This window comes from Eulemur rufifrons, chromosome 7, assembly GCF_041146395.1.
Source record: "Eulemur rufifrons isolate Redbay chromosome 7, OSU_ERuf_1, whole genome shotgun sequence".
Taxonomy (NCBI): Eukaryota; Metazoa; Chordata; class Mammalia; order Primates; family Lemuridae; genus Eulemur; species Eulemur rufifrons.
The window spans coordinates 261,156,227-261,172,747 of NC_090989.1; the positions used below are offsets into that span (position 1 = coordinate 261,156,227).

A 16,521-nucleotide genomic window follows, 5' to 3' on the forward strand; every position below is an offset into this window, starting at 1 on the left:
GGTCTCAGAGCTAAAAACAAGGACTCTTTTTAAAAAAGAGTTACCTATAATCATAGATTCTTGGAGACCAACATTATTATTGAACTAATTTAACAGCATTTACAACAGATATTAAGCACCCATTTCTGGGAAGTCTGGCAGAAAATAAATCAAATAGATGTAATCTCCACTACCTTTCTAATTGTCTACTCAGAAGTGATATCATTTACATATTTATTTATTCAATGAATATTTATGTGTTTTAGGCACTGCTGGGTCCTGGAGATATAATGATGAGCAAGGTAGATGTTCTTCTTATTCTCCCTGCATGTGAAGGCCTTAGCATCTAGGTCAGCGCTTTTCAAATTTTAATGTACATGTGAATCACCTGAGGATTTTGTTAAAATGTAGATTATGAATCACTAGGAGGTGCTGAAAATTGTGTATTTCTGAAAAGTTCCAGTGTCATGCTGACGTTGCCATTCTGTGGACCATACTTCTAAGTGAAAAGGATCTAGATTCTGCCTAGCAAATGTGACAGTCACATCACTGCTGATCGTCTGTTCTTCTTAAATGAAAAAATGTTATTCTTCATGAAAATAATATATGATCATTATAAAAATATTAGGAAAATATAGAAAAGCATAAGGAACAATGTAAGAGTCACCCCTAATTCTCCCCATCCAAAGATAACCATTAAGATTTTGGGAAACATCCATATAGATTTTATATATGTACGTATATTCACACTTTAATGTTGTACTAAGTACTTGATACCCCTAAGCCCTGTGTTTAATTCTATTAGCTTTATAGTTTACTAGGATAAATACTCAAATGTCCTCAACTAAGCAATTAAGTACTTGCATTCTTGAGGGGAAGATTTTACTCAAAAATAATTTGGTTTAACACCATTCTGTTACTCCAAAAGTGGGAAGATGTTAGCATAATTAAGGCTTATAACACGTGTGGGCTCTGGTAAATAAATAACCTGTAATTGAGCCACAGGGTGAGAGAAGAATTTTTAAAGTTTTTTTAAGCTTACTTTTCTTTCTTATTACAAAATCAATTGATGTTCACATAAGATAAATAAATAGTAAAAAAGAAAGGAAGGAAGGGAGGAAGGAAGGAAGGAAAGGAAAAGAAAGAAAAAGAGAGAAAGAAAAGAAAAGGACCTTTACTCCTCCCAATCCAAAGACAACCCCTCCTATCTTTCTGTCTAACCTCTCTGATCTAGGTCTTTCATTTCAGCCACTCTCTTTCCAAAACCCTCTTATGCTATAGTCATTCAGAAAGGAATCACTGTGTATTCATGATTTTTCTGGAGCTTCAAATGGAGAGACTAAATTTTTTTTATCTTCAAGTGTCAGCAAGTTGAGGTAGAGATTATATGGCAAAAGATTAATAGATGTATGAGTGGTAAGCAAGTAGAGGCTCCTTAACCCCTTGTAGTCTCATCTTTACTTCCAGGCTGCTGACACTCTTATAGCAGTGAAAGGAAAGGGAATGAATAACAAGAAGGACCAGCACTATTTTGGGAAGATTGGATAGTAGTAGCTATTGCTACTGGGCCTTTTTTGGCCTCTAAGAACAGCTGAAAAATGTTGATTTTTTTTTTTCTTGTCTTAACTCTGAAAACATTTGCGGAGGCATTTTCTCTTTATGCCTCCCAATCTGCTACCTCATGTCTCTAACCATACCTTTGCGTAATTACACTACCCTCTTCCTTCTGTAGTTCATCATCCTGTTTTATTTTGCAGTTCAGAGCATATTTGAAAGTCTGTTCTGTCTGATTCATATTACCCATGCCTCCCTTTTACTCCCCCATATCCCCAAATATGTTGGGACTTAGCAGCATTAAGGGGACTAGGCTACCACATATTGTCTTGTGAACCTAAGTTAGGTGTCAGGGCAAGTCATTTCTTGTCCAAGGGGCTCTGATATCAAGAGAGGTGATCTAGAAGGCAGGAGTGGGGAGAAGTGGAATAAAAAAATCAGGTAGTCAGATATTCTTTCAAACAGATTCCTACCCAAGTGAGTCTCCAAAGAGTAGGACCAGGGAGAGGAGTGTTAGGGTAAGCCAAGTGCCAATCTTTCATACCAGGACCTTCAGAGGACAAATAATAAAGTAAAAGGTTAAGTGGGAAGCTGAAAGAACATTTAGTGCTGTTCTTGGCTGTAGAAAGACCCTGAGAACTATCTTGAACTTCTCATCTCATACCTTTTTTTGTCACATCTGTGTATGACTTTTATCTGCTACCAGTTTTTCCCCAACCTTTTTCATGTCTTGATACATAGTAAAATTGATAATAAGAGATGAAAGGAAGGATAAAAGAATGTATTCTTGGCTGAAGGTGCCTGTCCTCAAACTCCCAGGCTCAAGTGATCCTCCTGGCTCAGCCTCCCAAATAGCTGGGACTACTGGTGTGCACCCCACGCCCGGCTAATTTTTAAAATTTTTTTATAGAGACAGGGTAGGATCTTGCTATGTTGCCTGGGTTGGTCTCCAAGTCCTAGCCTCAAGTGATCCTTCTGCCTCTGCCTCCCAAAGTGCTGGGATTACTGGCATGAACCACCATGCCCGGTCTATATTATTTATTTTTATGTGGTTACTATGTTGCTAATGAAGAGATATTGCTAATAAAAAAGAACATTTTTGTAGTCTAATTTCCTTTGCAATTGGATTGCCTTGGCATTTATAAAAAATAATGAAATAAAGTTAATTGGATATCCTCTTGATAATAAAAATGTAGTTAAGATATTGATAATATTTTTGTACATTTATTTCATGTAAGAATTTATTGTAAACTAGAGATGTCTCCAAAGAGAAAAGAAGATATTTAGATTTTATGTCTGTAGGGGCTTATTTAGGCCTATTATGTGTTTTTTTCCCATTTATTTATTTGGGCTTAGAAGATACTGGGCTGTGGCACAATCTGAATGCCACTTTAGAGTTCACTAAGAATCAATGTACAATACACTGATGTATTAGTTAATACAAATACAAGAAACTGAGCTGAAATCTTGAAAACAAAGGATATTCTTGTTAATCATGTGAGCTGCCCTTCTCAGAATATAGGTTGAGTATCCTAAATTTGAAATCTGAAGTACTCCAAAATCCAAAACTTTTTGAGTGCCATCATGATGATGAAAGGAAATGCTCATTGGAGCATTTCAGATTTCCAGATTTGGGATGTTCAGATTAGTAAGTATAATGCAAATATTCCAAAATCCAAAATTCAAAACACTTCTGGTCCCAAGCATTTCATATAATGCATACTCAACTTTTATTTGATGATTTTATTTTAGCAGGTTTTAATGTAAAAACTAATACCACCATCAATGTTGGTTTATATTGCTAGTTTTCACAGTTTGGGGAGATAGAGAATAATCATGATTTATTCAGTTATCTCTGCTTAATATACATTATCTGTAGAACAAGTGGATTGTTCATGTCACTGTTAATATCATTTCTCTTAAGTAGTTTGTTGACCTTATATAAATTCTTATAGTATTTGCTTTATATAGCCTTCAGCTCTAGAAGCTTATTTGGATTGTTTTAAAATCCCAAACCAAGACTTCTGATTTTAAGATGGCAGAGTAAAGTCATTTGTGTCCTCTTCTATTTGAAATTACCCTGAGACAGTAACAGACAAAGGCAATTGGCTCAAGAGCTAGAAGAATTAGTTGCGCAAGAGTATATGGTGAATCTTAATCTGTCAGAGCTCAGGAAAGAAAAGAGACAAAGTTAGAGAAATAAAGAACACATTGGAAGGAAAATTAACTTTGAAAATTGAGTAAAGGACCTGATGACAGGCTTTTGAAAATTAAAGTGAAATGGGAATGAAGGCGATAAAACAAATGCTTAATTGTGGTTCTGGAAATAGAGAATTCAACATTATAACAGAAAAATATTCAAACATATAACTTAAGAAAACTTTACACAGGTAAGTCTTTATTCTGCAGATTGGAAGGACACACAATGATTGAGGAAAAACTAATATGCTGTCATCAACATCCTTCCACAAGCTAGTTTGAAAAACATTGGATTTCAAAGGTAAGAAATACATCCTTTGCTCATCTCATTAAAGAGATCAAATTACCTGTGTGGGTGGAGTGGGAAATCAGATACTGTCAAGGGAATATTTAGCATTACAGGACAATGATACAAAGCCTGTAAGTCATCAGAGGAAGGAAGTGTGACCTCAAAGCCAAACTGTCAACTGACAACTATTTTTGAACAATGTAAGAGCTCAAGGTAAGTAGTACCCATGAGTTCTTTTTGATAAACTGCAAGAAGATGAATGTCAGTCATCCAGTAGGTGAACAGAGATGATATACTAAAAGGATTGGCAGGGAACATTGTAGGAATGAGATCAAAATAAGTGAGATTTGTAGTTATGAAATAGAATAGAACTGTAACAAAGTAGAAGTAACTAATAAAAGTCAAGATAGAAAGAGCAGAGATGGCAGAAGTTAGTGTGAATTTGCTGATTTCTTATTTTATAGCTGGAGAACAAAAGACTTATAAAGCTTAGACATCAGGTAATAGAGGTGTGTATTTGAAGGAATAAAGATAAGCACTTAAAGAACAAAATATATTTAGCCAAAATCAGTGCAGATGAGATAAGAAGAAATAAAACCTTTTTAAATTTCTTATTCTAAAGAAATATTCAGAAATGGGATTTAAGGTGAAAGAATGAAATGTCCATCATGGCATTCTTTACACTTGCAGAAAACTGAAAACATACTTTGGATATTTATAAAAACTGACCACATCCTAGATCATAGAAACTCGAAAAACAACAAAGAGCTATCATACAGATCGTTTTCCTTGAGTAGAGACTCTCAATTTCTTCTATGGAAGTGATTCTTATTGTGGTAGGGGCATCTGCATCACGTGAGAACTTGTGGGAACTGCTAACTCAGAGGTCCCACGCCAGATCTACTGAATCACAAACTTTGGAGAAGTCCCTCCCAATCTCTGTTGGTCAGTTCTTATAAATATCCTAATTATGTTCTCAGTTATTTGCAATTGTATAGAATGCCATGATAAGCACTTTTGTTCTTTCATCTTTGGTCTCATATCTATTTCTGTAGGATAGAAAATTACCAGGTCAAAGAATGTCTGTGGAACTTTAAATAACTTTTTGATTGTTCTGTTGTTGGTTATTAGAGGTGAAAAATTAAAAATAGGTTTTTGTCTCTTTCAAAATATCTTTCTGTTCACAGAAAACAAAATTACCTTCCTGTTCTAAAAGATGAAAACGACTGGGTTACTTTCAAAAGACAACCAAGTGAGCACCGCAGACTAATGAGTAGAATCAATAAGAACGTGATTTTGGCCCTTTTAACGTTAACAAGTTCTGCATTTCTCCTGTTTCAGTTGTACTACTATAAGCACTATTTATCAACAAAGGTAAATTTTTTTCTTTCTTTTTCATCATTAGACTTCATTTTAGCTGTATATTTTCTTAACATCCTTCTGCTTTGTAATACATAAAATCAGTCATAGTTATTCAAATCGTTGCAGAAATATTTCTTACTGAGATTCTCATCTTTAAGAGATGTGGCAACCAATTCAAAATTGCATTAAATATTATTGTAATAACAAACTAAAGACAAAGGTGCCAAGTTTCAGATGATGTTTATTGAAATTTTCTCATATAGTTATTTAAAAATTTTATTTTGATAAGCACATTATCCCTCATCTAAATGAACTCAATGATGATTTTGTTAAAATATCAAAATTAGTTTACTTTAGTACAGTGTATATTTTAATTTAGTACCTACGAGGGAAGTGTAATGGTATGACTTGCCTTTATCTGTATCTATAGGAATAAAGAAGTAGAGTCAATGGTTTAGAAAGGAACAGCTTTTAAAGATCCCACAGAATATGGTTTCCTTTTGGAGTGATGAAAATATTCTGAAATTAAATAATGGTGATAGTCACACAACTCCAAACATACTAAAAATCACTGAATTGTGCACTTTAAAAGGGTAAATTTTATAGTATATGAATTATGACAATAAAGCTATAATATTATAAAAATAATCTGCTGGCTAGCTAGAAATTTGCTTATCCCAAACTCAACAAATTAAACAGCCTGGAAGTGTAGTCTTATCTACTAATGTAGGGCCATGTTGAGCAACAAGTGGCTAAATTATTACAGAATCTGCAGTCTCTTTTGAAGATTGAAGATTACAAAGCAGCCTGTGTTGTTTTCTCTCAAACATTCCTTAATATTAAAATGATATAGGCTAAGTTGCAGAGCCTGTGAGGAGAGACCAATTCTAGCTCTACCTTACTTAGTATATTCATCCCTTTCTTCTCCCCTACCTCTCTCTCTCCAATTAACAAACCCTTACTAAGCATTTATTAGTTACCAAGGACTATGCTAGGCACTGTTGATACAACGTTGGATTGGTCTTGGTCCCTGCCCTTGAGTGTGCAGTTTAGTCAGGAGATGAGTTTAGGTACTTGGAGCATGTTTCATTTTTAGGGTGAGGCTACTCTAATTTTTCTTCAACATTCTCCCATTTATAGCTTATAGATAAAGAATGCATTCAAGGCATAAGAAATTACTTTGGGTCTTCTTTGAGCTTGAAATATATTCTTCCTCTTGTCTCTAGACCATCAGACATTCTTCTGTTCCTTTCAAAGTATTTGGGGGCATATCAGATGAAACCTGATAATATTTTTCTTCCTTCTGATTCTCTAGACCTGAATATTTTAAAAAATATTAAAAAATAATATTTGAAATTATGATATATGTTAGATAAAGTGTGGACACCGGAGCTGTCCATAAAACAGAAATAATGATGCTTACTTTGCAGGATTGTTGTGAGGGGTCAATGAGAACATATAATTCATATATGGAAATCTCAGATGTAGTACCTTATACTTAGGAGTTGCTCGATAAGTATTATTATACTTTCTTATCACTTTGCCAAGATCTACAACCACTCATTAGTGTGTGTAGATATGAGATTAACAGTATGGAACTAAACAGACAAACCCTAATTCCAAAGAGATAGCAAAGAATTTCCTATTCATTGATGGGAATTAACTGGTTCAGAGATGTTGACCATATATACCTCACTTTCCAATAACTTAATTAACTTACTATAATCTATCAGTGTTTTCCATCTTGGGTTGTTATATCATAAAATTGTAGAATGCTTAGCTCATGACTATATGAAAATAAGTATTTTGATAATGCTTTTTAATGATTATGAGCTAATTTTCTAGTTTGAATCTCATACTTATGCTAAATGTAAGCTTTGAATTTACTAAAAAGTTCTTTTGTTGTATTCCTAGAATGGAGCTGGTTTATCAAAATCCAAAGGAAGCCGAATTGGATTTGATAGCATACAGTGGGTATGTACAATAAACAAGAAGTTCCTCAATTACGGTGTTCGTTTAGTTCATTTGTTTATTCTGTAAGTACATGTTGAATGATGACAATGATAATAGCTACCTTGAAGTGGTGGAGGGTGGCCAGTAAGTAGGTAGCGGCAGGGAAGGAGCGGGCCCTATGCCAAATGCTTTACGTGTAATATCTCATTTAATCCTTATGGAAACCCCAGGAAGTCAGTACATAGGTATAATACTTATTTTCAGTTCACTTGGAGAAGTTATGGTTAGTTGGCTTATAAATGGTTGCGTTCCAATTCTAACTGTCTGCCTCTAAAACCCTCATTTGCTGAACTATGGTGCTTCCCTAAATGAGTGAATATGTGAATTAGAATTGAATTTACCAATAAGGGAAAATTAGTGATCAGGAATAAAAATTTATTCAATATGTTTTCTTTATAAGATCAGGGGAAACCAGCAATATATACAATATATATCCTTGTTTTGTTTTATAAATTTCAGAGCCTACACATTTATAAAATATATTTTCTTTTTAAAATTTAGAATGAAAAGCATTGCAGGGTTACTAATAAAAACATAACATTTATCCTGATACATATATATGTAGATGTATACGTATACATATATGTATATATGATATACCATATATATTATATATGTATAGCTAAACACACACATACCCATGTTATACATTATGAAAATGACTGGATATTTTTCTTATAGATATGCTTCAATCTTTGGCTTTTCTGTAACTAGAGATGTCGAAGGCTTTAGATTAAAGTGAATTTTCACATCATCAAGTAGTGATCATTTTAGGTCATTATTGACACCAAGTAGATTTGAACAGCTATTTGAAAAGTAAAGCCTGGGATATTATCAGTCTCCTTAGCTATCTAGTCTAGAGGTATTAATGTGAAATTTTAATTTATTTAAAAATAGCAAATGTTTTGCTCAATGAATTTAGGTTAGTCTGGGGAATATACTTGGCATTATTTTACCCCATCACAGTTATAAAGATTCTAGGTTAAATAAAAAGGGGACTTTTGTACCCTTCTCTCTAGTCTTTGTCTACCTCTATCCCACCCTTAAGAAACACACACACAATGCTTGGACTAGATTTATTATCGTGTGGTTGAAGTAATTTTTTGAGATTTAAAATTCAGTATTTAACAGCTGTGAATATACCTGTCTGAAGACCATGGAAGTGATCCACTGTAGGTTTTAACATTCTAAGATGTGATGATACTTACAAGAATGTAAATTTTTCAAGTTTGCCATTTTTAAGAGTCTCCATATATGTACTGAAAAAGTTAAGAAAAAATGTTAAAGCTTGCAATAGTTTCAGTAGGATAAAAGATTTTGCTTTTCTGGATTAATCAACAATGGTCTGACAACATTCCTAAATCTTTTTGTACATAGAGCAAAGAGGGTACAAGTTCACTGATATATTTTAAAGTGGAATTTGTATATAATTTAAAGCTTAAAATAACAGAGAAAAATAGGGTGACTTTATATTTTTCATTCAGGGAATGATCCTTGAAGTGGGAGGAAATGACAGATTTTTTTTAAAAGGGTTTATTTCCAAAGTAAATGAGCAAAATATTGAAGAGCAGCTTACTACATTCAGTGACTTCTCTTTGTACTCTAAGCTAATTACATTGCAGGGTACTAAAAAAAATTATAAATATGGTCACTGAATCACTGTAATATTTGCAAAATCACAAGGAAGGCAGAAGTACCAAAATACTTCTGTTCTAATCTTTTAGAAAGAATGAAAGGTGAAATCTGATCAGTAAGTGATGTTGAGGCCTGATAAAATACTAGCATGAGTTGTTAAAGGGATGACATGAGAGCACTTAGGAAAAAAAATGATGATAATTAGGAACTAGGCTTTTACTAAGAACAAGTCCTGCCAAGCTCTTTTAGGTTTTGATAAAATTTTAATACACAAGTGGATGAATAGGGTCTTAGGATCTCAAGATAATCAACAAAACATATTTCATTCTTAGAAACAAAATGAATTACTGAAGGTCAGATGGTAATAGTCATGCTGATTTAGAATTAATTGGATTTAGAATCAATTGGAAGTCTGTTTCCAAGGAGCATTAATGATTGTGTTGGTAACAACCTGGAGGGTGTATTTATAAGATGAGTTATAGAATCTCTCCTTGACCTTGCCTTAATCTATATTTATACTAATGATTGTAATGAAGCTATAAATGTGTTCATCATATTTGTGTTTACGATTGATTCAACAAACATTTAAGCACCTTTTATGCACTATTTTCTGTCATCTCATTTTTCTTCCAAAACCATTTTTTTCTTTTTCTTTCTAATGTAAACCAATAACCCTAAGGGAAAAAAATCATTAGACTATTAAAATTTAAAATTTGTACTCATCAAAAAACACCCTTAAGAATGAATAATCAAACTAGGAAATACTTGCAAAATATGTTTCTGACAAAGGCCTGGTATCAAAGATATATAAAGAACTCCTACAACTCAATAATAGATTTTTTATTCTTACCTTTTATCAGGTTGAGGAAGTACCTCATTACTGTTTTGCTGAAAGTTTTAAATCATGAATAGGTATTGAATTTTGTCAAATACTTTTTCTATATTGAAATTATCAGAATTTTTCCCCTTTATTCTGTTGATTTGGTGAATTTTATTGCTTGATTTTCAAATGCTAAACTAAGCTTGCATTCCTGGGATAAACACTACTTGGTCAGGATATTTACTTTTCTTCTTTGCCTGATTTTTGTTGTTGTTACTGGAGTTGATTTTCTAATATTTTATTAAGTATTTTTGCATCTATGTTCATGAGGGATGGTGATCTATAATTTTCTTTTATTGTGATGTCTTTGTCAAGTTTTGCTATAAATATTACTACACTGGCCTCATAAAATCAGATAGGAAATATTTATTTCCTCCTGCTCAGTTTTCTGAAAAAGTTTTTATAGAATTGGTATTCTTTCTTAAAACTGATAGAATTTGCCACTGAACCATGTGAGTATGGAGTTATTTTCTTCTTGTTTTGAGGGAAGATTTTTTAAAATAACAGATTCAATTTCCTTAATGGGTATAGGGCAATTCAGATTTTCTGTCTCATCGTGTAGTTTTGTTAAGTTGTATTTAGGAAATTCATCTATTTCATCTAAGTTGAATTTTTTGGCATAAGGTTAATTCTAACTTTTAGCTCTCTCTCCCCCTAAGAAATAATAAACACCCTCTAGGGCAGAGATTAATATATTCTTTGCATTTGCATAATACTCTACACTAAAAATAAGTGATAAGAGACTGCTTCCTAGCTTTATCTCATTCTTCATCCTTATAATTCTTGATATTTTTGTCTATTTATTATCTTGTGTGTATTTTAATAATTCTCTTCAGATTTTGTAAATAAGAATTTGTTCTTAATTCCATGAAGCACCTTTTTGGTGTGCAAACATTCCTTTAAATTCAGTATTGCTTTCATTGAAATAGGCTTTTAAACTGTAGTGTGTATCTGTTATTCTATTTGTCTTTGCTATTCTTAGGTATTATTTACTCCTAAATGTAATTTAGTAAGTTTCCATTTTAATTTTGAAATTTATTTTTTTCAGTAGAGGACCTTACTTACTGCCCAGCAGAATTATATTTAAAAATAGAAAAGCACAGTATTTCTGTGAATGTGGGAATGATCAAGCAGGCAGTGTATTTGGTCTGAGTCTTTTGCTTAGAAAGATTATCAAGCAATATTACAAATATGAAGAGAAATGGCATGCACAATTGATTTTTGTATTTGAAAGATTGACATGACTGATTTTTAAAAGTTAACAGATGTGATATTTCCTCTCTCACTTTTGTTTGAAATGATTTAGCTTGACCAGGCGCAGTGGCTCATGTCTGTAATCCCAGCACTTTGGGAGGCTGAGGTGGGAGGATCACTTGAACCCAGGAGTTCAGGGCCAGCCTGGCAACATAGGAAGACTCTGTCTCTACAAAAAAAAAAAAAAAGCTAATTAAAAAGAAAGAAAGAAAGAAAGAGATTTAGCTAATACCAAGAGAATAATTTGTAAACACAGAGTCTTTATGTCATATACTACTTCCTCTATGAAGATTTCTTATCTTTTTGATGTATAGTAAATTAGTAGCTTACTGGTCTGTACTTTTACCGTATGTTATATATATTTTTATTATAGCATATTTCACCTTATAAATATTTGTTCATCTTTCTTAGAAGATTGTGTACTTCTTGAGAACAGGAACCATATGTGTTATTTGTTTTTTCTTAAGCACAATGACAAGCATGGTATCTATTGGGTAAATACTATGCATTATTATAAAATTAATTAATAAAAATGTAATAAATTAAACAGGCTGATGTATTGGTGTAGTGGAATTAAGAAGATTCTTTTCCTCTCAAACAGCGTGCACTTAAAAAATTTATTATGTTAACATCCAGCCAAAATGTACCAGTGTTCCTTATTGATCCTTTGATTCTGGAATTAATTAATAAAAACTTTGAACAAGTCAAAAATACTTCTCGTGGCTCCACTTCAGAATGCAAGTTTTTCTGTGTTCCAAGAGACTTCACTGTGTTTGCACTACAGTATCACCTATGGAAGAATGAGGTAAGATGATTTGTTTTCAGGTAATGGAATATGTATCTTTTACAAAATAGTATAGGATTAGACTAGTTTAAGTTGTAAAACATTAAAAATTGTTCCTAAAACTCTTTATAAATTGTATCAGGAATGTTTTCTGTATAAGTAACAGAACGCAACAATCACTAAAGCAACTAGGGGATTTTTTGTGTGTGTATAACAAGAGGTTAAAAGGTTGGTGGCTGCTATTATAGTATTAGTTCAGCTGCCTACTCATGTCAGGATATGTAGCTCTGAAATTCTTTCTTAATTTCCCTCATTATCACAAGATAGCTGTCATAGCTCTAGGTATCACATCCATGTGCAAGGCAGGAAGATGAGAGGAAGGATGATAGCTTTTTCACTGGGGAGATTCCTCAGTATCAGTATTTGTAGGTCATTTCTATTGTACTGTTTGGTTTTCTCATAGAAAAAGCCTACAAGGCTTATTAAATGATTTTAACAAAGAGTATTTTATAATGTCCCTTTATTTTCCCAAAATGAAGTTCATAGAAGTTACACCTTCCTACGCACATAACTTCCCAAATCAATATAGTGTCTTAACTACAATATAATGTAGAAATAAAAGGAAATAATATATATTTCAGTGTGTAAATGACTCAGGCATGACTATACTGGAAGACTATTGTAATAAAGTTATTCACATGCTTGTATTTATAAGCAGGATCACAGAATGTGGTAGCTACATATATAAACTCATACTATGAATGGTGTTGTTGTTAGTATGGTGTTTTTCCAAAATAGGGAGCAAGTTTCCAACAACAAAAAAGTAAAATTTTCTCTCAATTGATAATGGCTATTGTATTCCTGGGAAATAAGGGCTTGGATAATTATAAACAAGTTTTTTACTATGTGATTGTTTGATAGGACATTTGAAATTATGTGGTACACAGGGTAAATTTTCATATTTTGTCTTTTTTTTTTGGAAACAGGGTCTCTCTCTCTATGCCCCAGGCTGGAGTACAGCAGCACCATCATAGCTCACTTCAGCCTTGCACTCCTGGCCTCAAGTAATTCTCCTGCCTTAGCCTCCTGAGTAGGTAGAACTATAAAGCACAGGCCACCACACCCACCTCTTTTTTTTATTTTTGTAGAGACAGAGTCTTACTGTGTTGCCCAGGCAAGTCTCGAACTTCTGGCCTCAATCGATCCTCCCACCGTGGCCTCCTAAAGTGCTGGGATTACAGGTGTGAGCTACTGTGCCCAGTCAGATTTTCATATTTTGGATTGTAGGATGTCTAGTGTTCCTGGCCTAGACCTCTAAATACCAGTTTATCATTATGATAAACCAAAATTTCCCCACAAATTTCTGAAATGTCTGTTGGGTGCAGTCCTACTTGCCTTGAGAATTGCTACTTTAAAAGAAAGGGAATATGCCACAATTGGCAAAACTGATATGACCAGAGTCAGTGGAAGCAAAAAGTCAGCTAAACCCAGAATAAGCACATTATGATATCTTACAGAGCCCTTGGATAGTCCTCACTAAAACTTCGCCCAAGTTAAAGATAACTGGATCATTAGATCTAATAACTATAGGCTTCATTTGCCTTTATTAATGTAATTAGCATAAAGTGAACAAACCACTGCCAAGGCAACTGGAAATAGATTTGTGCAGCACAGCCTTGACCTAGGAATTTACTCCACTTGATTAGAGCAACTACTTTGTTCTTGACTTTTTTCACTCTCATAGTTATAAGAAGACAAACCGTATCATAGTTCTGCCTATTTTGTCTGTCAGTCTTTCTTTCCTCCTACAACCCAAGGTCAGATTCCTGTCAAGGTCTGGCTGGCCTTTTAAATTTTTCCTGAATTTACCAGTTTATAATGCCTTTCTTTCATTCTGTATAGTAGCGTCTTTCTCTGAATTGGCCATAGGTCAGAACTTTCTACTTCTTAGGTGTACCAAGAAAGAAAAGGGAAAAGAATTTTACAGTTGATAATTCTAATATAAGAACCAAAGTGAAATTGTATTAGCCAGGGTAAGTTACATAAGTTGCTATTATTAATAAAAACAACCCTAAAATTTCATTGACTTAACACAAGAAAGGAGTATTTGTCTTTATAAAAAATAGGGTTTGAATATTTCTGGTCAGGGATATTCCTAGGCAATTTTTCTATAATATGCTCAGGGATCCAGCTGTTTCATTTGTGTGGCTTTCCTATGTTGGAGTTCTTTGCTTTCATTCATGCAGATGGAAGAAAGAGAACATGGAAGATCTTTTGGGATATTGTAAGGCCAGGCCTACAAGTATATGATACTTCTGTCACATCCCACTAGTCAGAACACAGTTAAGCTTTACATCCAGAAACGAGAAGATACTTGTTATTGGTACTAGTTAGCATTCTCTACCAGAAGTATCACTTTCTCTCATTTAACAATATGAACAACAACAAATATCTGTTGTGTACCTACTGGGTACTGCACACTCTGTTGATTCCTATGGTTGAGAAACTTGCAGTCTATTAATGGAATTTAATCATTTAAACAATTAAAAGATAATATAAATAAATAGTATGAAGAGGTGTGTGCGTCTTATGAGAGCATAATGAGGGTACAACTAAGTCAAATGACTATATTGAAAGGCAAAATGGTGTGAAGAAAGTACTCTTGAAAAATGTTGATGAATGCTGTGGCTATTGAGAAAAACTTAAAGACACAGCCCTATCATTTAATAACCTTAATATCTGGTATTGCTTCTTAGACCTATATTTTTCTTAACTATAAGCTAGGCATAGTAATATCTTCCTTCCTGACCTATGTAATTTTTGTGGGTATCAAATGAGATGTGAATGTGAATAAGCTTTATATACATTATATAGTCTAGAGAGGTAGTGTTATATAATGAAAAAGACCTTGGATTTGGTCCTTATTAGCACAGGCTAGTGCTTGCAGTGGATTTGCACCTTTTTAGTTTTATTTCTTTAGACAGGAAACTTGACTTCTGTGGGTCTGTTTCCTTATCTGTAATACCTGTGCTTCCTTATAGGGTAGATGTCATGTGCAAATTCAGTAATGTGTATAGAAGTTCTTTGGAGGTTGTAAATTCCTATTCAATTGTAAGGTATTCTTAATAATCAATACTATTTAACCATCTACTGGTTGTTGAGATTACGACTAAAATATACTATATACGTTAATCTTATTATGTGAGATTTATGCTGTAACTAAGGATATTAGAAAATGTACTTCGTTTTACATTATGTTTCAGTCTGTTTCTAATGCTTTGCATTATGATGGGGTTCTATTATGGTAGTATTTGAGTGTTGGGATATAAACTATGAGATGAAAGAACTACTTTTTTGAAGTATTTTAGAAGATAAAGGTTATTAGAAGTTAAATTAAGAATTATAAGCTGGGCACAATGGGTTACATCTGTAATCTCAGCTACTTGGGAGGCCAAGGCGGGAGGATCACTTGAGCCCAGGAACTATGATGGTGCCACTGCACTCCAGCCTGAGCCACAAAAGCAAGACCTCATCTTTATTTAAAAAAAGAAGAGAAGAAGAGTTACAAGTTTCATTTTAAGTGCTATCCTTTTATAACATTTACTTTGTAGAAACTAACCAAAGAACACTAATATGCACTCTCATTTCAAGGAAGAAATTTGTATTAATTTTTATAAAGAGAGTATTTGGCAGTATCTTCCACGCTATATATTTTCTCTTTTTGTTACTTTACTGTATTCTCCCACCACTCCCTTCCATTCATCACCCTCATTTTAAAATCCTCTGACAAAGAACAAATTAGTAGAAAAGTATGGCTCAATTCCATGTAAGGATCACTTTGGTTTTCTACTAGTATTTGGTTTTAAATTTTCAAGCTTGATGTTTATCTTTGTTTCTAGGAAGGCTGGTTTCGGATAGCTGAGAATATGGGATTTCAGTGCCTAAAGATTGAAAGCAAAGATCCCCGGCTAGATGGGATAGACTCACTTTCTGGAACCGAAATTCCCCTGCACTATATCTGCAAATTGGCCACTCATACCATCCACTTGGTGGTCTTTCATGAGAGGAGTGGCAACTACCTCTGGCACGGCCATCTACGACTCAAAAGGCACATTGACAGGAAATTTGTTCCTTTTAGAAAGTTACAGTTCGGTCGTTATCCTGGAGCTTTTGACAGGTAAGTTCAGAGTGAAAAGGGGAAATGTGAAATGAGTGTTGTTCAGTCATGAATTCTTGCCCTTTTTTAACAATTAGTATTGAAATCTAATATATAATTCACATAAATGTTCATAGTAACATTGTTCTTAATACCCCCAAATTAGAAGCAACTCAATAAAAGGATAAGTAAATTTATACATATATGTTTGTTCATACAAGTATGCAGTGGGAAATAAATGAACTAGAGGTCTATGCAACAGCATGGATGAATCCTACAATGTTGAGTGACATACGGCACAAAAGAATACAACTGTGATTGCACTTATAAAATTCAAACACAAACTAAATTATGTTCATGGATGTATTCTTACGTAGTAAAAATATTAAGAAGAATAAGAAAGGTGTCAGAAAAGA

The 16,521-nt window shown here is 33.5% G+C and overlaps 1 protein-coding gene across 2 annotated transcripts in view; it reads left to right on the forward strand.

Annotated features, from left to right (window-relative positions):
* The first annotated feature begins 5,251 nt into the window (after window positions 1–5,251).
* Window positions 5,252–16,521, forward strand: part of FKTN (fukutin) — a 43,545-nt gene continuing 32,275 nt past the window's right edge. For both annotated transcript variants that reach the window (XM_069474521.1, XM_069474520.1), the window contains exons 1-4: window positions 5,252–5,395; window positions 7,298–7,357; window positions 11,767–11,970; window positions 15,849–16,126. In XM_069474521.1, the coding sequence (XP_069330622.1) occupies window positions 5,291–5,395; window positions 7,298–7,357; window positions 11,767–11,970; window positions 15,849–16,126 (647 nt within the window). In that variant the 5' untranslated portion in view covers window positions 5,252–5,290. The remainder of the gene's footprint in view (window positions 5,396–7,297; window positions 7,358–11,766; window positions 11,971–15,848; window positions 16,127–16,521) is intronic.